This window comes from Rattus norvegicus, chromosome 15 (genome assembly GCF_036323735.1).
Source record: "Rattus norvegicus strain BN/NHsdMcwi chromosome 15, GRCr8, whole genome shotgun sequence".
In the NCBI taxonomy this organism is placed as follows: domain Eukaryota; kingdom Metazoa; phylum Chordata; class Mammalia; order Rodentia; family Muridae; genus Rattus; species Rattus norvegicus.
Window position 1 is genome coordinate 36242878 of NC_086033.1, and position 21808 is coordinate 36264685.

Sequence of the window (21808 nt, forward strand, 5' to 3'; positions counted from 1 at the left end):
GATCTGCCCCAGCTCAGTCAGCCACCTTCTAACCCTGCTACTGCTCATCACTACATGGCGGGTGGCGCTAGCACTGCTGAGCTCCTCACCTGATATGACGCAGACAGGTACTTAGATCAAGATGGACAGCATCAGGGAACAGTCACATCAGCTTTCAGCAAATAACAGAACTAGCTAGAATGTCTCTTTAAAATCTAAGATAAAGCCGAAACAAAATTCTGAGGGGGAAAGAATAAGGTAAAGGCAGCAAGAAACAGTGAAAACAACATTCCAAAAGAAACAGGAGATTCTGAAGTCAGTGAGGCAATGGATGTTAAGAGAGCACAGTTAAGATGCAGTCATACTGGAAAATGGATCTGGTCAAGCTAAGACAGAGAAAAAGACCACCATAAACAAACAGGAAAACATTTTTTTCTCACTGCCTTGTATGTGTGCATTCATGTTTCAATAAGTTTACATCTCATGGGAGACTGATCAATTTTAGTCTTTTTTTTTCTTTTTTTTTCGGAGCTGGGGACTGAACCCAGGGCCTTGCGCTTGCTAGGTAAGCGCTCTACCACTGAGCTAAATCCCCAGCCCCCAATTTTAGTCTTTTAAAATAGGCTTTCAAATGTGATATCCTTATTGCTAGACTCAGCCTTTTAAAGCTTGTTTAAACACACACACATGTATGCACATGTACGCACATGTACATACCCCTCAAAGAGCTATGGTACAGGCTTAGATAGAACTAGCTCTAAGATGATTCTTAAAATGGCCAGCAAGATGGTTGTGTAGGCAGAAATGCTTGCTGCCAACTCTTATGACCTGATTAGATCTGCAGAGCCTACACTGCAGAGGGAAAATGCTGTCTCCTACTAGCTGTCCTCTGGCCTCCATGAGTATGTCCCTCTCAAGTCCTATAAAACAAAATGTCACAAACAAACAAACAAACAAACAAACAAACAAACAAACAAACAAGTCAGAGCCATATTGTTCTTGCACTGTAATGTGGAGCACTGGTGGCGGCAGCAGCAGGTGTGGGCTGTGTCTGCACACCCAACCCGTCATGTATCAGCACTAAACTTATTTAACCTGGGAGACTGGAATTTTTTGTCTTCTTACTTAACCTGTTTGTTACAAACAGAACTATTCCAAAAGGAACGGATAAACACTAAACTTACCCTTTATCTGAACAAGATTTCATAAGGTGCTTCTACAAATCGACTCTGTTGGCCAGTGTATACAGTTACATATAAATAAGGGACTCCTGCAAGGCAGCTGCCTGGGGAGCCAGCTCCTAGGGAAGGAAGAGGGAGAAGAATGCAGGCTGAGATCAAAGGGCCGCTCAGGGCCTGCTGGAGGCTGTTACCCTAAACCTAGGGAGAATGTTCAGACTTTCTAGATGGAAGCTGGTGAGTGGGGGAGAAATTCTTCCCATTTACCCCCATGACTGCTCTGCAAACCTGCATCTAAGACTAAATATGTGGGAAAGAAGGAACAAAAGAGAGAGAGAGAGAGAGAGAGAGAGAGAGAGAGAGAGAGAGAGAGAGAGAAGAAGCTGGGATTTGGGGCTAAACTGCACATGTGAGAACCGTCCACATGGTTCTAGTTATATATAAAATGCTCCATGGATTTCAAGGATTACTTGTAATGCAGTAAAAAATGTGACAAAGGTATTAGGAGCAGTGAGTGATGGGAAATGGATAAAAGAGATCTTTGAAAGCTGAGGACTTCTGTTAAAACATTTCACTCATTTATTGCCTTTAAAGCAACAGGTGCTTCACCCTTCTGTCTCTACTTTTTATCCATGAAGTGACAAATTACAAAAAGTAAGTTCTCTGCTCTTTGTTGAACATTCTTTAGTCTTTGCTTTTCTCAAGAATAAAGTGGGAACAGAAAGGGCCTTTCTTAGTGTTACAGCTTTCAGAATGTCACACACACACACACACACACACACACACACACACACATACACACACACACACACACACACACACACACAGAATTAGACAAAATACAGTAAGTAAGACCTATATTTGGGGCCTTTATTTTGGAATTGGCAATAATCTGGATGGGATAAGATTGCTCTGCCTCTGAACATTCTGTGCTGTGACCAAATGTCTTCTCTTAAAGAAAACTTTACGACTAGAAATTTTCACTCATTACACATTTTCTACTTTGTTCCGGATGAAGGAGATTTTATTGTATATGAAACAAAATACTCCAGACTAAATTAGAAATCTTCCCTGCATGAGTTATGTCTCATGGTGAACTCTACAGTGACAGAGCCTTGGCCAAGGAGACGGGGCTATTCTCAGAACCCTGGGCACTGGGAACGCCTCGCTGGTGCTTTGCTGCTGACTGTCTTCCAGCCTTCTCTTGAAGCAGAAGAGTGAGGATGGCTTTTCGTTGATAAGCACAGCAAGAAGAAATGGCGCCTGTGTGTATTATATGCTGTTATATTTTATTCCTATTGGTGTAACACACACATTCTCACGTACTTCATCCCCAACCCTGCAGAATGGACTTGTGTCGAGGGAAGAAGGGCGCTGATAAAAAACAGCCCAGCTTCTCTTTTACTGTTCTTTCCCCTATAAAACAGACTACTTAGCATAATATTCATTTTTCTATACTGCCTTCTAAGAGCCACATTGTAACTTCTGTGATCTAAACAAAAAGTTTAACTTAGAACTCAAGTGAACACACACACACACACACACACACACACACACACACACACACACACTACTTAAGTTAAAATCTCAACATGACTCTAAAATATTACCAGTGTCACTCACTCCAATTTAATTAAGTAACATTTTCCTTAAGAAATAGTTGAGTTACTTTGGTTCCTTCCCTAAATAGTAGAAGGTAAACACTCACGTGTGAACTCTTCCTACAATCTCTAACAGCAACCTTATTTAACAAGCACATCTGTGACAAAGCATCAAGCAGACACAAGGTTCTCTGCTTCCTGGTGAGTGAGTGCTGCTGAACAGAGGAAAGCAGCAGCAGCAGCAGCAGCAGTTACCCAGTGTGTGTACCAGAAGAGTAACAGTTATGCTCCAATCACTATTTTTGCAGGTAATTAATCATGGTATTTTGGTTTTGTTTTTTATAATAAGATATGCACTGGATTAGTGTATTTAAAGATTTTTGCAATTAGATTTACGCATAAAGCTAGTTGGTATCAGGCATCTGTCTGAGGTGTGAGCCCTTCTCCCTAGGCAGCTAAGGAGCCGCTGAGCGGTTAAGAAGGAACTTTTGTGAGAGAGATTTTGATCTAATGGACAAACCACAGGCATCATGCAAAAGCTCTTGGAAAGTAAAGCTTTAGGGGAGCTGGGAATGCTGTGGGGGCTGAGTCAGGAACAGAAGCTGCAGGCAGGGACCACAGCACTCAGCATAATGTGTCCCGCAGTATGCGACACAGTTCAGAGCCAGAAGAGCTGGATTAAAGGATTCCCTCGCTCCTCCCACCCCTTCCTGGAACAGCTGCAGTCTGTGGCCATGGCTCGTCCTGAGATTATTTGCCACGTGTTCCCCATGCTCCCACATTCTCAGTACTCCTTCATACCCCTCATCCTGACCCTTGGCAAATGGCTGTTGGCTTCATTTTCTCCCTCAGCTTAGAGGAAAACACAGTGAGGTGGCTTTTTAGAGTTCACTGCTGATTAGTGACAGCGATCTCTCAGTCCCCATACCTAACTCCATAAAAACCTAAAATTATTAAAACAACAACAAACCTGGCAGTATGCTGACTGCATATAAATGAGAATGTATTCAAAACAAAATAAGAGTAGAAGTTCTAAAGCACTTTCAGGTAAATGGCAAGATTATGAAAGCTTAAATGTATTCAGTCGTAAGTTTCACTAAAGAAGTACACACATGAAGAAAAAGAAAGAAAACAAAGGGACGGATTTGTAATTTAATCAAAGACAAAACCCACGTTCTCACTGATCGTGTGCCCCTTAATGAGCTGACTTCTGTGAGAAGCAAACCTGTAACCCACACTGTTGGTCGCAGTTCTGGCTGCTGCGATCAGGACTGTCTGATAACTGATCTGGATCGCTGGCTGGCGTGTCCTTGGCTAATACCTATTCTGCTGCCTTTGATCGACTTCAGTGATCCTTTCTAGAAGACACACCAACCATTTATTTGTTTTTGACTGTAATGAAACAAGCGACAAAGCTAGGCATACAATTCAGTCTGTGGTTCCTTGTCCTTCCCCGCACTGGGTAACTTCCTTGTTTGAATTTACCTCCTCCAAGAGTCCCTCCTGGGTAAGCACCGGGGATGGGTGTCCTCCTTGTGAGGGCATTTTTTATCAGTGCTCCAGTGCTCAGTGTTGGAACTGTCTGCCTTCACTGGATTCTCCCAGAACAGGAAATGCCTGGTTTCTCCTGTCCCCCACTACCCAGTACACAGTTAACACTGTTTATGCTTTGAAGATCCATACCACGAACCAGTGGATCTTTGTGAACTGTAACCAGTTCAATTGAAGGTGTGCTATTAACAATAACTAAGAAAAAGTTTAGTCTTAGAACCAATATACTAAAGTCTGTTTTATGTATATATCTCAACATTAATAATGTACTAAAAGTTTTAGACACCTTGTGCACTCTGCCACGTGGAATTTTACTAAATAACTACACTACACACATGAAGAGAAATAAAGACCCTTTGTAATAATTTTATTACGAACACAAATTATGCATACTTATTACTGTAGATTTTCAAATGCTTTCATAAAAGAAAAAGAAGAAAGGAAGCCATGGACAGGTGGTGGCTGTGCTGACTACACCAGAGGGTACTGCCTTGGTTCTGCTTAGCACAGAGGCCAGGAAACGACCCTCTCAGAAACAGAACACTCTGAACCTGGATCACACCAGCTGTCTCACTCTCCTGTAAATCTCAATGAATAATCTGATAGATTTCAGGCCTGCTCCCACGGGTAGTTTAGGTCTTAATGGACTTTCCCACTGCTTCATCTTTGGGTCCTCGGCAGCCTGAAATACAACATTTCTGAAACAGTTACCTGCAGGAAGTGAGCAGATAGATGAGCCAATGGGCAGGCAGCAACACCAGCAAGGGCACATGAACCACAGGCTATACGTGCGCAACACAGATGATAGCAAGTCACAGGGCTCTATACGTGTGCAACACAGATAGCAAGTCACAGAGCTCCATACGTGTGCAACACAGATAGCAAGTCACAGGGCTTTACAGCACTCGGACGGATTAATTTCTTGTTCAAAGACTTCTCAGGACCCTCTGTGCACAAATGTGGTAAAATCACCTCAGCCCAGGGTTTGCCAACACTCCCTTTCTACCTTTCCATCACTCTTTCAACAGAGCTCATGATGACATATGCATGCTTTTAGTAATTTGAAGATACTGTGATAAGGATTGTTTTAAAACTCCATAATAGAATTTGCTGTATAATCCCTGAAAAGATTTTTTTTTTTTTTTGGATTTAAGCAAAACAAAAGTAAAGCTGCTAATCAAGTGAACCCGCGTCCTCTAACAGTGCGACAGTGTTCAGTCTCTGCAGCCTTCATGAGTGGGGTCACACGGGCAAAACCTGACAGAGAAGCTGAGTGGACACGCTCGCTCACACCTCCTTCTCTAGTACTTGGGACACTGAGTAGTTGGTTAGCAATGAATTCCAGACCAACCTGGGCTACAGTGAAATCCTGTTTCAAACCAAAGTAACCCCAAACCACACACACATATACAGAGCAAAACGAAACAAAACAAACCTGCCAGTGAGTCAAGAACCAAGTTTGGGGAGCTGGTCACATGCAGTCAGGGGCCTGTGCCAAAAGAGGCTCTTCAGAGGTATGTCAGTTAAATGGAAACCAGAACAAACCCCCAATACTTGAAAATATAAGATAATTTTTAAGAAACCTACCTACCTACCTTCCTTCCTTCCTTCCTTCCTTCCTTCCTTCCTTCCTTCCTTCCTTCCTTCCTTTTTGGGGACAAGGTTTCTCTGTGTAACAGCTCTGACCATCCTGGAATTCGATTTATAGTCCCAGGCTGGCCTTGAACTCACAGAGACCTTCCTGTCTCTGTCTCTGCTTCCCAAGGGCTGGGAGGTGTGCCAGCATGTGCCACAACTGCCTGGCTTAAAAAACAAAACAAAACAAAACAAACAAAACTATATATTTTTTAACAGTTTATTTTTGATGACATGCATGTGTGTTTACGTGTGTGTGTGTGTGTGTGTGTGTGTGTGTGTGTGTGTGTGTAGCACATGTAACTTGAGTACAGGTGTAGGTCCCTAAAATCTTAGGTAAGAAACAAAGCCAGTGAAGTGGAAAGATAGTTCAGCAGTTACGAGCTCTTACTGCTTCATATATACAGATCCTGTCTCAAAAAACCAACACTTAGAAGAAGCAAAACCAAACATGTAAGTTGTTACAGACTGAAAGGGTAGAGTGTGGACAGAGCCAACTTTTGGTCATCTTTCTCTTATTTTTTTCCTCATTAACTTATTACTTACACTTGTGTTTGAGTGAGAGTGTGAAGGTCAAGGATCAACTACTGGAGTCATGTTTCCCTGCCATAGTTCCTGGCTCAGTGTTTGAACTCTTGCTCTTGCCAGCCTAGTTTTTCTCTTAAAATGCACTGGTAGTTCTTCTACCCTGCACCGGTGATAGTGAAGAGAATAATGTGAGCTTGGGGAGAGAGGGGCAGAAATTTGCAGCTTTCAGTGAGCCTGAAGCTCCGAAATGGTTCAGGTGCCAGATCTGTCCAAGCTGCGAGTTCCTTGCTAGTGACACAGCAAAGAGTAACTGAATTTTTGAAAACTTAAGTGGATTTTGGAACTTTGTTTAAAATTAGTTTCTAAACTATTTTTATTTTATGTTTACTGCTGTTTTGCCTGCACGCATGTCTCTGTGAGAGTGTGTCAGGTCCCCTGGAATGGGAGTGACAGAGGCTGTGAGCTGGCATGTGGATGCTGGAAAATGAACCCAGGTCCTCTGGAGAGTAATCAATGCTCTTAATCACCGAGGGAAGAGGAAAGGTCACAGAGCACATGATCTCAGTGACCCCACCTGTGTACTTGGAGCAGAGAAACCATTCTCTCATACAGTCAGGAGGATATGTGAAGACTTTCAAATGCTAAGAATCAGGAAGGCAGAGAGATGGATCCTAACCAGTGAAAGCATAGGCCCCTGACCTTGCTTTCAAGGTATGGCAAAATGTCCAGATTTCTCATCCTTTTTCAGAGACGGCGGTGGAGACAGATGCAAAGCAAAGCTCATGGCAGTCTTACATGAGGACCTGCATAATTCTGACTTGTTTTCACTCTGTTGTTTCCTTGGAATCACCCAAAGCCCTGTGGATGCTGTCCTCACTGCTTTACACACAAGCAGATGCCAGAATAAGCGAGGTAAATACGGCTTTACCAGAGAAGCACTGAGAGGAATGCAGACAAGGGCTGGGAGAGCAGGAGCGCAGGGAAAGGTTCTTCTCCAAACAGGCCTGAGGACTTCACTCTGCTGTGTGCAGTGCCGGCAACCACCATAATTACTGCTTTCAGGGCTAACAGCTTTATTTTTATAATAGGTCTGAGAGTGTGTGAGTGTGTGTGAGTGAGTGTATGTGTGTGTGAGTGTGTGTGTGAGTGTGTGTGTGTGAGTGAGTGTGAGTGTGTGTGAGTGAGAGTGTGTGTGTGAGTGAGAGTGTGTGTGTGTGTGTGTGTGTGTGTGTGTGTGCAGAGCCACATGCTGCTCAAGTTGACCTTGAACCTGGTGTGTAATGAAGAATGACCTTGAACTACTGGTCTGTTTCTCAAGTGTTTCGAGTACAGGGCTACATTAGTATCCTTGGTTTTCTTCTACAACAATGGGCAATAATTCATTAGTTGTCATCTTTCTTAATCTTTTGACTATTTGTGAAGTTTCTGAAAAAAAAAAAAAAAAAGCAAACACACTTTCCACATGATTTCATGGACTGACTCATCAGAACATGGTCCAGTCTGCATACAGTAACACACTTGAGGTTCAAGGTTTCTGCTCTGAAGCAGTAGGATATATCTTTGCTCCTTCCTGGTTCTTACAGTCTTGTAAGGTTTTAAATAAATTTAAAGAGACCTTTCTACTCAAGGTACAGTTCCTAAACTTTACGAGTAACTAGTCTTTTCAAGTCATGGGAGGAGGCAGAATTTTTTATTTCTTTTTTTATTCCCCCTAAATTTTCTATAATATATACACATATTCCAATAAAAGAAAAAATGTAAGTAATTTTTAAGGAAAAAAACCCAAAATCTCTAGATCTTTTCCTAACATATTTCAAGAAATTTCACTAATTATAATATTATTTTAGTGTTCCAAGAAATAACTGCCACGGCTGTAACATAAATGTACCTAATCACTGCAATGATCAAACCTACTGACAAAATACAAAGTCTTCATTTAAAAAGAAAAAAGCTCGAGTGTTGAATATGATGTTTCTATCACTGAGAAGATAGGAGTAAACAGTAAAGAGTTTCTGAGAGAGTGTCTTTTGGGAACATACTATTCTGATTGTTTTTGTCACCGCACTCCATGTTGTTTATGTTCTTTTCTCCATGCACTGGAACTGGAGTTACAGGCTGAGCTGTGGGTGCTGAGAACCAAGCCCAGACCCCGTGTAAGGGCAGTGGGTGCTCTTGACTGCTGACCCTCTCTCTAGCCTCTTGACCGTTGATCCCAGTGGTTTGTGGCCAAACTCCAATGCTTTCTTCTTACTTTTTCTGGTTGCCACTAAACCACCTTCTACACCCAGCACCTCTGCAGCTCTACCAGAAGGGCTAAGGATGCTGGCTCAGCTCACCATGTGGTGCTATCAGACGAGCCTTCAGGCACTCAGCTGGTTACTGCTTTTCCTTGGTAGTACAGCAGCTACAGCTCCACCTCTGGGGCACCCACTAAGCCACATACAGACAGAGAATGATGCGATAACACCCAATAGCAGTACACCAATCAGACTTCAATCCTCGAGTAATTCCCAGCATCCCACAAACTCCACGGCTGTGAGTTTAAACACGACAGACATGCCTTCCTAGGGATCTGCTTTTGATTTAAATGGGTTTCTTAATTAGGTGATTATGGCTAAATGAAACTGAAAAAGCCTTTGTTTTAAAAATACAAAGATGAGATTTAACCTCTTGATATCTACTCTGCATAAACAAACCACAGAAAGCAACTCACGTACAGCTTCTTGTACATAATCCCAGAGTAGACAGGCAAGCTTTAGGTTGTGCCTGGCATACCTGGAGCAATGTGTTGACATACACCTGTTCTTTCCACTTATATTTACCTAACTTAAAAGGTGATTTTCATTTCCCAGGTATATAGCAGCTAAGAGGTTGAGGACGAAGATAGCTGGCATCTTAGGCATGACACCCCTAGTATGTAACATATGGAGCATATAATGTGGATAAAGTAGGACCGGATAAGGCCTTCTAGTGATCCCAACCTTACTCTACCTATCACACACTCATGGAACTTTCATAGATGGAAACAAACACTTTTGTATCACCAGATACAAAAATATCACTAAAATATGATTCACAAAATATTCAAGTTATACTGAAATCCAGAAACATTAATAATGTTATATATGGAATTGGGTTACTCCTATTATAACAAGCACATGACCCTTAAGCTCCTACACTGTTACCATTAGTGGTTCCGGCTATGTTTATGCACTGGAAGCCCTTACACACACATTTATCCACATTATATGGAGCATATATGGAAGACTGTGTTACAGCACAAGCAAAAGTAGCTTCTTACTTGGGCTCAGTGAAACCAACTGAGTTGCGACAGGAAAGGGGACGTCTTCTGCTTCTATGTTAGCATTCGCTTTGCCTTTCTCCTTGGCCCTGCAGGAAATTTCCCCCACATGGTACAGTAAGACAAACAAGTCTTGCTCTATAATGACAAAGGGAAGACAGGCTTTTGTTCACGCAGGACAAATAATTATGCCAAATCACAGATTACCTCTAATTACAGGAGTCGCTGTGCCACCTTTCTTTTCATTTTCTAGCCATTTACCCACTGTGATTTTTTGACTTTCATTTGGGCTTATTAACATCAAAGGTTGTCAGTATTTATCTGTTTCCAGACATTCTAACCTGAGGCAGTAAGATAAAAACAAAAACTTCTCTGCACTCTTGTTAGAAAGATTTATATTTTCGTTGGCCTTATAATGTTTCATGGTTATCGAGCTTCCATATGCTGCTGCAAATCTTATTACCAGTGACACAGTAATGTAAATGAACCCAAGCACACTCCAGCACAGCGCAGCAAGTCTCAGTTTATGCACTGTTAGTGGCTTAACCATCTTCTTACTCCTTTGCACAGAAGTACACACCACAAATATAAGCTCTCCTTCACTTTTGTCCTGGACTCTGCTGAGCTGCACGTCTGTGGCCACTGACCTTGTGCTTTTTGGTTAGACAAGCATTCTGCTCCAGTAGAGACTGGAGACTGTCACAGGAAGGACCACCGTATTTATCAGAGGAACAGGACAGTAAACTCCAGTCACAGGATCAGTTATGCGTCTACGTGAAGTATATAACAAGCCTGCTTCTCTCACCTTGCTGAGATAAACCGAATGTATGGCTCACTTGAAGCACAACCCAGGATCTCACAGCATTAACCCTCTTGGCCTGTCTTTCTCCTGTTACCATTTCCTCTCCCTTAGGAACCTGTACCCAGCAACAGCCCTTTTCTAAGTCACTGCAGATCCTTCCAGGATCAAGTCAGCATAAGCGACATCTAAACTTAGTAGAAGGAAAGGGCAGCATCAGCACCAGTGGGAGGAGGCTAACTATTGTTTCCCGAGATACACAGGGATGTTTGGTTTATGACAAGAGGAAATTGGACTCTTTAGCTTAATGTCCAATGAAGACTTACAGTAGCTCCCCATAGAACTTGACTAATCAGAATGTAATACTTTTTAATCTATAGTGAAGAAACCTGACAAATGCTACCTCACCACAGGATGAGTATTACCAGTGGACAGCGAGCTACGTCCTGTACCACCTGATCTGAGGTGCTGTAAGGACTGTGCGGTTCAGTGGAATTCCTGACAAAAGTACATAAACCACAAGAAAACAGTGACCAATCCTAAGGGACATTCTACCAAGCATTAGCCACCACTCAGTGACAGGAGAAAATGCTTTAAGAACAGAGGAGGACTAAAGCTAGAAGGTGGTGGGGGGCTCATATCTTTAAGCCCTGCACTCTTGAAACAAAGGCAGGAGAATCTCCTGAGTTCAAGGCCAACCTAGTCTACAAAGAGAGTTCCAGGACAGCCAGGGCTACACAAACAAATCCTGTCTCGAAAAAACAAACAAAAAATTAAGAATTCAAGCTTCCTACTAGTACTGCAGCCCATCTTGATGCCACTAAAATGCTCAATCATAGTAAAGAATGAGTAATACTAAAAGCTAAAATACATGTCTGAAGACGTGAGTCATAGAGGTGGCTGTAGGGCATGGATGCAAAGGTCATACTAGTGCATCATTTCTAAGGGATGCTGACATACTGGGTAACTGTCTTATGCCTGCCAGATATTTACAAAGATCCACCTTAAAAGTGTTTGTTGCAGGACGTAAGAGGGCAATTGCACATGAACTCCCAGTAACTGCTACAGTGTGCACAAGAACCATGCAAGCTCAAGCCAGGCCAAATCCCTGAAGAGACAGGGAAAGAGGAATGGAGGGAGCTATTGGTTCTGGTTGTTGCTGGAAGAAGGAGAGTGAGTCAGCTTTCTTTCCCATTTTTGTTTTTTTGTTTTTAGACAGACTCTCTTTACATAACCCTGCCTGTCTGGAACTACGAAGACCAGCCTGTCCTAGAACTCAGAGAAGCCTCTGCCTTCTATGTGCCACCATGCCTGTTGACAGTTAAGTTTTCTGTAATGGTGTGACACCTTGTCTATCAACTACACTCCAATACAGGTCCCATAGCTCAGCCATTGCTATCTGAAGCAGAGCGGTTGAGACTTCCTGTCTTATCGACCTTCATTAAGATTGAGCCTGTTGAGTTCTCTCATGGGAAAGGGAGATCGCCTGACTCTGCCCTGGGACTCCAGCCACTCCCTCCTACCTAAACCTCACACGCTAGCGTTCGTGTCTCGGCTGCACCTGGTCTTGGGAGAAGCTTAGAGTATAATAACCAAGGCAGGACTTTTCAGCAATATAACCACTCTGCCGTAACCAGTGCGTCTGCAACGGAGCAAAACAAATTTACTAGGTCATTAGGGTAGACTGAGGGAGCTCTTCCTTTGGTTATCTGTGCTTCATCTAGGGTGAATAGACGCTTGTTCACATCTCTCCTTAAGTTCACATATTAAATCCTTTGAGTTTCCCTGTCCCCTGAAACTCGGTGGAACTGTCTTCATTCAGTCACTCTTCTCGGGTCTGCTCCATGACACTGAGCCTGGAACTTCGGAATTCCACTCCTTTGCCAGCTGGAAAAACTTTATCCTGTCAACAGAGGACAATGCACTGACACTGAAAGACACCAGAAATAGAAAGGCATCTGTTCCTATGTCCCAGTCTATCTTATTTATTCAGAGATGGAGCCCAAAGGCCCACATCAAAGGTCCAGGCCACTTCCCATGAGTAGGTACAATGGCTTTGGCTGCATCTTCAGGAAAACATCCTTCGCTTCCTGGCATTTCCAGACAGCTCTGCAGTGCAGCTTCTACAGCAATTCCAGAGACCCTGAGTTACACCCAGTTCAACACGCAGTGACCATGAAATGCTATGACTGTGCAGGTCAGTCAGCCCAGTCACCCTGTCTGACATGGCAGACTCCTGTTGGTAGAATCTATCCATAAGTGCTGCAAAGAGGCTGACTTTCAGCTTTATGTGTCCCAACCTTACTGCCTCAGTGTCCAGTCTTCCTTGCCTAGAGGTAGATAGCTGTGCTTTGGCCCTGCTGCTTTTCTGGGTTTCTTGAGGGTACTGCAAAGATACAGACGTTCTATAACCTTCAGCTGAGGTGAGCAGTGGCACACAAATATAAGCATTCAACAAAAAATTAGACAAAAAACCCATTTATTGATTGTGCTATGTGTGTATGTGTGTGTGTCTGTGGAGGTCAGAGAATAACTTGTAGGAACTGGTTTTCTTCTTTCACCACGTAGGTCTCAGGGCTTGAGCTCAGGTTAGGCTTGGTAAATGTTCCTTTACCCAGAGCCATCTTAACAGTACCCAGCATTTAACCTTTACGTGACGCGAAAATACACTATTCAGTTGGCTTTTGCTATACGCCAGGGCTATTCAAATGAAAAGGCGCACGGTGTGGTGGAGGACTTGCTGAAGGAGGCAGAGGCAGGAGGAACACGAGTTCAAGGCCAATCTCGGCTATACATGGGCTGGGGAGATGGCTCAGCGGTTAAGAGCACTGACTGCTCTTCTAGAGGTCCTGAGTTCAAATCCCAGCAACCACATGGTGGCTCACAACCATCTGTAATGGGATCCGATGCCCTCTTCTGGTGTGTCTGAGGACAGCTGCAGTGAATGCACATACATAAAATAAATACTTTAAAAATTAAAAAGTAATCTAATTGGTCTGAGGTTTCTCAGAGGAAGCCCTTCAATTTAGTTGGAGTGAAATCAATGATTTTACTTAAATTCTTTAGTTTATATTTGCTATACTAAATGTGATAGCAAAAGACAAAGCCTTGCTGTATAAAGATACATAAATGCCAATAATATAATAGTAAAATCCAATTTTCTATGGATAGGTAAAAGAGGTGAATTTTAGACTTTTGAGAAATTACATAATTTTAGAAGTAAAGCCTTATCAATTTATTTGGTCATTCAGTTAAGTATTTGTAGCATTTTTATTCTAGCCATAATACACCGTGGACAGCAGAAGAAAGGGTACCGCCTCCTCCTCACCTCTCTCTAGTGGGAACACGGCAAGTGTCTAGGGTTTCAGGAGTGTAAGGGAGTTTATCTGAGACACTGGGGAATTGCTCTATGCTGCTGTCTGGACTACACCAATGAATTTATGTAATAAGGGATGTGGACTGACCCTTACTTAGGATATAGAAGTGCAGCGATGTCCACCAAACAACTCGACCACTTAAATAGCAGAAGACTCTTTTCATTGAAAAGCAAAAGAATACACCTGAAGTGATGCCATGGAAACATTGATTATCTAATATTCTATATAACCTGACAAAATTTAGAAGCAACTCATTTACTGAAGAACCTAAAGAAATTCCACTACAAAGTTCCGGCCGGAGGCAGCAGTGTCCCCAACTGCACTCATTACATGCTCTGAAACAACACAACCACGCTTACATAAGACCAGGCGGGTCAGACTCTGGACAGCTTCCCCTGTGATCAGTCTCTGGATTAAGGTGCCACCATTTCCTAATTACTGTGAGAGCTCTAACTCGTTTTTAGTTCACTCACGTCTCTAAGGTCTTGATTCTCTTCCCACAGAGGCAACCAAACAGTATGGAGCTTGAGAAGACGGTGGGCACAATAAGAATTGCAGAAGGACACTGAGATGCTGTAAACACTTATAATTGAAGTTATAGAGGTATGTAAAATAGGTACACTAAACCATCTATTGACAATAAACTATCAAACTGTCTTATGACAACTTTTTTATACATTATTTTTACTATTTATTAAAGAGGGAAACACACTTTTGGGTAGGGGTGGGAAGATGGCTCGGTTGTTAGAAGTGCGTGCAGTAAGCAAGAGGACCACAGAGTCCATGCAAATGCCATAAATCCCAGGTCAGTTGGGTGGTGCCTGTCTGTACTCCCAGTTTAGAAAGGCAGATGGGTTTCTCAGAGCAATCTGGCTAGCAAGACCAGACAGAATCTGCAAGCTCTAGGTTTGACTGAGAGGCCCTGCCTCAAAGAATAAGGTGCAAGAGCGACTGAGGAAGACTTCTGACATCACCTCAGACCTCCACATGCACGCCCATGAACACACGCACACATATATGCACACTGCACATGCAGAGAAAAAAGAATTTAAAACAATGGACCTTCAAGATGGCTCGGTGGGTAAGGAAGCTACTCAGACTCAAGCCTGGAGCTCTGGTCCCTAGATTCACACGGTGAAGGAAACAGACCACAACAGGCCTCCATACATGCAGAGCAGTTAGACCCACACATATGAACAAATAAACAGAATAAAAATTTAAAAAGTACTTAATAAGATAGATGGGCTCTTAAATCTTGGCTGGAGAGCTGGCCCTGCTGGGTGTAGTGTGTTTTTAATGTTTTTCTGAAGTTGACTGATACTTTGCTCTTTTAGTTATCAATGCAAGCACACAATATATGTAAAGACACATGAGTATTTATGGGTGCTTCAGAAATTGTTGAAAATTATGTCCTAATTCCAAGCACGATTCAAGTAATGACTTTCTAAGATCAATAACTTAAATCAAATACTTAAACACAATACAATGAGAGACATAATAATTTGATACACACTGAGAAATGGTGGTAGAAATTGTTGTTGTTTTGGTTCTTAAAATCACTATGTTTCTGTAAGAGCAGAGATCTTTGTATGTGTAGTGAAAAAACACTGCAATTCATTAAAGACAACTGTCTGGAATCAAAGCCAAAGTGTTCAGACAGTGTTTAGAACAAGGTTCCAGTGAAGTCACATACTGAAAACCAGTGAGTGCTGCTACAAACACCTGCCATTTGTGTGTTTTATGTTTAATTGTCTCACCCCCCAGGTGCTTAGAAACCGTCTATTTGTGGCCTTTTCTTTCCTTTTCTTCCTCTCTTCTTCCTTCCTTTTCTTTTCTTTTTTTTAAACAATCCCACATCCAGTTATGGTCTCATATGCAAGCCTGTATGAGGGCGCCACCCACAGCTGAGCAGCTGGTCTAGTGTGCCTTGTTTGTACTATTAATTAGAGAAGTTTAGACCTCTGGGTACTGGAAACAAAGTAACCTCTTCTACCTGAGATGCCTCCTGTGGGGTTGGGGGTGAGGGTGGAGGTAGGGGTGGTGTGCGTGTCCAAGAACTCCTGCAATGGCTTCCTATAGTCCTTCAGATAAAAAGTCCTGCTTATATGGCTCAGGTGATTTAATGACATTTCAGGTCACTGCACACACCAGTCTCACAGCTCCTGCTTTTGCTGAGTTAAACTTTCTTGTAGATCTCTGAGCAGATATTCCAATTACCTATACTCCTTTTCTGCCAAGTGATTGCCAAGCAGTTCCAGGATGACCATTTCTTTGTCATCCCTTCAGGAAACTGGGAGTGTGCTGGGTGCTCTTCTAAGACCCTCCAACGGTGGGTAGCCAGCTTTATAACAGTGCATTAAAACTGCCCTCTGCTGTCAGACTTCAGTCTGTCTTCCTAACTCATTCCTTGGCAACGGCCCTGGTACACAGGATTTCAATAATTACGAAGGAAAGAAAGAAGGGTTACAATCTGTCAGCTGCTTTATGACCTGGATGTCTACTGTTGACCTGCACAAACCATGTGACAAGCTGTTGGTCACAAGGGAAACAGAGAAGAGTGGTACACCATTAACACAAGTTCTCCATTTTCACTGGAAAAATCATTTATTGTGATGAATGTAAACGAAGAAAGTCCCAGATGCCAGGGACCCAAGAGGTTTCCAGGACCCAACAAGGAGGTCTATAGCCAAAACACCCAACAAAGGGAAGATATAACCCCTAGAGACCATATCCAGTGGATAGGCACCATCCCCAGTTGAGGGATGGGGCCACCCACCAACCTCAAAAGTATTAATCCTGTCAAAAGGAAATGCAGGGACAAGGATTAGAGCAGAAACTGAAGGAAAGGCCATCCAGAGACTGCCCCACCTGGGGATTCATCCCATCTGCTGACACCAAACCCAGACACTGTTGCTGATACCAAGAAGTGCTTACTGACAGGAACCCGGTAAAGCTGTCCCCTGAGAGGCTCTGCCAGAGCTGGACCAATACAGATGCAAATATACACAGTCAAACATTGGACTGAGCTCGGAGACCCCATTGGGGAAGTTAGGGCAAGGATTGTAGGAGCTGAAGGGGTTTGCAACCCCATAGGAAGAACAACATCAATCAGCCAGACTCCCCAAAGCTCCCAGGGACTAAACCACCAACCAAAGAGTACACAGTGAGTACCCATGGCTCCAGCTGGATATGTAGCAGAGGACTTGCCTGGGATCACTAGGATGGGAGCCCCTTGGTCCTGTGGAGGCTTGATGACCCCGTATAGGTGAATGATAGGCTACTGAGGCAGGAGTGGGTGGGTGGGTGGGGAGCACCCTCAAAGAGGCAGGGGGAAAGGAAGAGAGGATGGGGGGCTTGTAGAGGGGAAACTGGGAAGGGGGATAACACTTAAAATGTAAATAAATAGAAATAAAAAAGTAGAAAAGTTAACTTTAGATGTTTCTACTTAAAGAAAGAAAGTGAAGGCTATTCCCATGATTATACTAGGTCCACATACGCAGTAACATACACATAAAATAAAGCTGTGACCAAATGGTTGAGGAGCATTAATAGGTCCCCCTTTAGGAAAATACATTCAAATTATTGCTCTAGAGGGGAGTTTTCAAAACACAGCAACACTGCATGCACTAGTTTTCAGCCACTGTAAAGGAAGGAATGTTCACCGTAGGCGCAAAAGCATAAAAACCCAGGTTTTCAATTAGTCCAAAGAGCAGACCAAGCCGACTGCTGTTAACAGAACTTATAAAAACTGATTCTGTGTTTCTTTAGTTAGGTGGAAGTTTACAAAGCTGCAGAGAATGAGAAAGCTAAGTTAGGGAAAGACAATAAACACTAGTGTGAAGGATAAGCTCAAGTTAGTGATTTAAAGGGAAAATAGGCTAAAGGGAGCCAGAAAACAAACAAAACCAGGGAAAAATCTTAAAATTCAAAGGAGGCGAAGTGAAATCAGCTTATAACTGCTGAGGGCTTGTGGGAGGGAATTGAACTTAGTTCCTGGACAGTGAGTGTGTGTCATGGGCTGAAGTTTTTTGAGTTAATGACAGGTCACGGAGTGTGACTAAGGTGGCTCTGTATTACAAAGTTTTAAACTGGAGGGGTGGGATGTCGGTCAGTAGTGGAGCACTTGCCTACTGTATTGGAAACTCAGCACCAGCACCACCCCGGAAAAGTCAATTTATTATCCTAGGTAGTTTCTGATGTTAAAGTAAAATACCACCCGGGGGACTAACCTAAGGTTCTGAATAGGATAGAATTCAATATGCAACAAGAAAAACTGATAATGAACAATAAATTTGTCTGGCATAGGATTAACAAAAATGTCGGGGCTGGAGAGATGGCTCGGTGGATAAGGACGCTTGCTGCTCTTATAGTAAGGGGCCCAGGTTCAGTTCCCAGCACTCATGTGGTCCCTTAGGATTACCTGTAACTCTAGTTCCAGGGGCCCAATGCAGTCTTATGTAAATTGGGCACCAAGTTTGTATTCAATGTATACACATACATGCAGGCAAAATATTCATATATATAAATGAAAATAAATCGTAGAAAAAGTTAACAGAAAGTCTATATTGCATGAGAAGTTTTTTCCAACTCTAATCAGATGTGGTGTGAGGTTGGAGTCAATGTTTGTATAAACTGTTATATCTCAATAATAACATTTACCAACCTTTAATCTGTAAGGTATGCTTTTTTGTTTTAATTTATTTTAATGTTTGAGTTTTTCCACTAGAACTAACAAGGAAAATAAAATACTGCTTTTAATTAAAAACAAAACAAAACTAAAAACCTAAACACTGAAATACTTCTCTGTCTATAAAAATCTTAGGGAGTATTTTCAAACTTCCAATGTTTTACCAGACAGTATTTATCTGAAAGTAGGGTACTTAACATTTGCATCCTAACAGCTCAGGTTTAGGAAAACTTGTTTTGCTGAGTAGGCGGGGTCCACTAAAACATTAAGGTTTCGACTTATGTAACAGTAGTCATTAGAGCTGATAAAATCTGCAACTAACAACTGTTTAACTTTTACAGTTGATATTTTCTAGGCTAGGGGGTGTGGATCTCACAGTAGGACGAAGGACGACTCCACCCTTTCCAACAAAGAAGCGACCAGGGAACCCTTTGGCAATAAAGGTTAACAAAGGTGCCTCCAGGGGAAACACGGGGTGCCCAGCACCCGCAGATCTCAAGGCCCCTTCTCCACCAGGTGGGCAGAGGCGTGCCCCGAGTCACGCCCACACGCGTCGCCAGAGAGACCTCCCGCCACTCTGCTCCCAGGTCCTCCGGGCTCCCGCCAGCGGCCTGGGGTCTCCCGTGCCTCCACCTCCCTCCCAGGGGCGTCTAGGGCGGGGCGGGGCTGAGCCGTACCTGCACCAACCCCGTAAGGGTGCTCTCGCGCGCGGCTGCTTTCACGCGTCCGTGATGCCATGCTGCTCCTGCGCCTGCCAGGGCCACGCCGGCCACAGCCGCTGCCAGAGGGCCGCGACTCGGCACAGCTCGTCCGCCCGCCGCAAGCCCGCGCCGCAGCCTTTCGCCCCAGGCCGCCAGCCGAGCGCTTCTTCCCGCAGCCGCCGCCATCTTTGCGGAAGCGCCCGAACGCCGCGCCCCGCCTCCACCTTTGGTGGCCGGAGGACGCGATAGAGTTGAGTTCTCGCGAGAGCTCATCAACCTCCACCATGTTCTGCGCGTGTGTTGCTAGGTGTGGCTGCTTTCTCGACGTTCAAGGGTGGTTTTTGAGGTGACCCTCGGCTCAGGTGACAGGTTCCAAGGCAAAGGACATGAATTAGCTGGTAAACTGTTTAAACAGGTCAGGGCACCACTGTGGCCTGAGAAAGGGGCTGTAGGCATGGCTCAGTGCTCCAAAGTGCTTGCTGCCCTTCCAGAGGACCACAGTCGGATTCGGGAAACTTAAGGCCACTCATAACTCCAGCTCCAGAGGATCCAGCGCCCTCTTCTGGCCTCTAACATCACCTCCATGAAATTAAAATAAAAGAAGGGTAATAGGTACTGGGTGGAATATATCAGACAAATTAGATTAAGAATAGGGAATTAGTCAGAAGAGTGATGATAAGTGTGGGGTCAAATTAGATTTAGCATGACTCTTTGGTCGGTAGATTTAAACACAGCACCTCTGGCTCTCCCTCGGGAAAGCCTATGTCAGTCTTAAGTGGGCACTTTTAGAGCTGGGAAGGAAAACACTTTTACCAATAATCCACAAAGGGTGCTAAGTATAATCACGGTGGGCATGGTGCAACAGTAGAATTCCATCCTCAAAGAGGCTTGGGTAAGGGGCTGAAAAGTTCTGCATTTTTAACAATACTATAGTTGCCCTATACGTGCCTGGCTATATTGAGTTGCTTGAGACAGTTGGTTCAGTGGACAAAGGCACCTCATGCCAAGCCTGACTGCCTGAGCTGGAAGTCAGAGAAGAGACTCGTAAGAGTTGTTTTCTGACCTCTGATCTGTGCAGTGAGTTCCAGGCCACCCATGGGTAGATAGTGGAATCCTGGGTCAAGAGGGAAAAAAGGAAATAAAGATTATGTGTACACATTCACCCTTACAGAACTCCACTTTTACAGCTAAGTGAGCTTTACATTTATTTATTAAGACTTATTTTTTATGAATATGCATTTGTGTGTGTGTATAATGTTACATAAGGGTGGGTGCCCTCAGAGTCCAGAAGAGGGTGTTTGAACCCCTGTAGCTGGAGGTAGAGGCCATTGTGATCAACCTGATATGGGTGCTGGGTATGGAACTTTGGTCTTCTGGGTAGAGCGGAAAGCACTCTTAACTGGTGAGCTGTCTATTCAGCCCCCAACTTTTGGTGTTTAATTGAGGGAAAATGTACACAATGCTAGCATTTTAACATCATTTAGGTGTGAAGGTCAGTGTTGTTAAGTCCTATGCATGTTAATTATGCCACAACCATTATTTACCTTGGGATTTTTTTTTAATCTTGCAAATCTGGCAAACACTTTTCAAGGGACTGTCCCCGTTTGTCTGCTCCTCCTGAGCTCCTGGTCTTTCGTTCTCTTAAATAATGTTTGATCCAGACTTCTGACAATGATTTTCCTCAGATCTCCCAGACAAAGCCGCTGTACTGTAAACAATAGCTATTCACTGTACGTTCCCTTTAAATTTTGTTCTTAACAAAACTTTGACTGATCCCACCTGGGACTAATAGTAGGCGCACACCTGCTCCATGCCCCATGTCACCAGGGCCCCACTTGTCTTCTCTATGGCAGATGTGGAACAGGACCTCAGGGCTGGTTGTTCTTTTGGTGGTAGAAAGGATTTCATCCCAGCAGGAAAGTTGGCTTCGTTCTGAAGCCTGGGATCCTCAATTCTTCCTCACCCCTGCTGAGTAAACTTAATTATCTCCTTGTTCAACCTCTGAACTCGCTTCAGTCATTAGAACCTTTATTTGGGTGTGTAGCAGTTTGATGGCCACGTCAAAGGTGCCAGAACTCCTGATGTACCGCAATGGCCATTTTGAAGGGTTAATGGAATAGAAATAAAAACAGCAGTGAAAGCTGCCATACCAGATCTCATTTGACAAGTTAAAGGAGCTACTTGGCTTCTTGTCACCCATGCTGTCTTTGCTTGCTTCATCCCAGTCAGTATGCTCTTTCTCCCAGGTGCCTCAACCTTTCCCACTCGCCTTCCTAGCAGGGAAGTAAGCAGACCTGTGAGCCAGCCTGACTGTTGGTGTTCCGGCCCTGTCGGTCACATCACTGTGATTTAGGGCACCGAGGCTCAGTTTCCCATCTGTAAACAGCCCTCTCAGTTTCAGATGGGAAATGAAATGGGATGACTTACAGGAAGTGATTAGCCAGATGCCTGGCACATGGTGCACTCTCGAC

The 21808-nt window shown here is 43.6% G+C and overlaps 1 protein-coding gene across 3 annotated transcripts in view; it reads right to left on the bottom strand.

Moving 5' to 3' along the window:
• Window positions 1–19552, bottom strand: part of Micu2 (mitochondrial calcium uptake 2) — an 82017-nt gene extending 62465 nt beyond the window's left edge. The window contains exon 1 of one of the 3 annotated variants that reach the window (NM_134396.2): window positions 19314–19534. In NM_134396.2, coding sequence (NP_599223.2) covers window positions 19314–19523 — 210 coding nt within the window. In that variant the 5' untranslated portion in view covers window positions 19524–19534. Of the gene's footprint in view, window positions 1–9773; window positions 9883–19313 lie in introns of those variants that run through there. The other 2 variants (XM_039092977.2, XM_039092978.2) reach the window with 2 other exon arrangements.
• Window positions 19553–21808: the final 2256 nt, after the last annotated feature.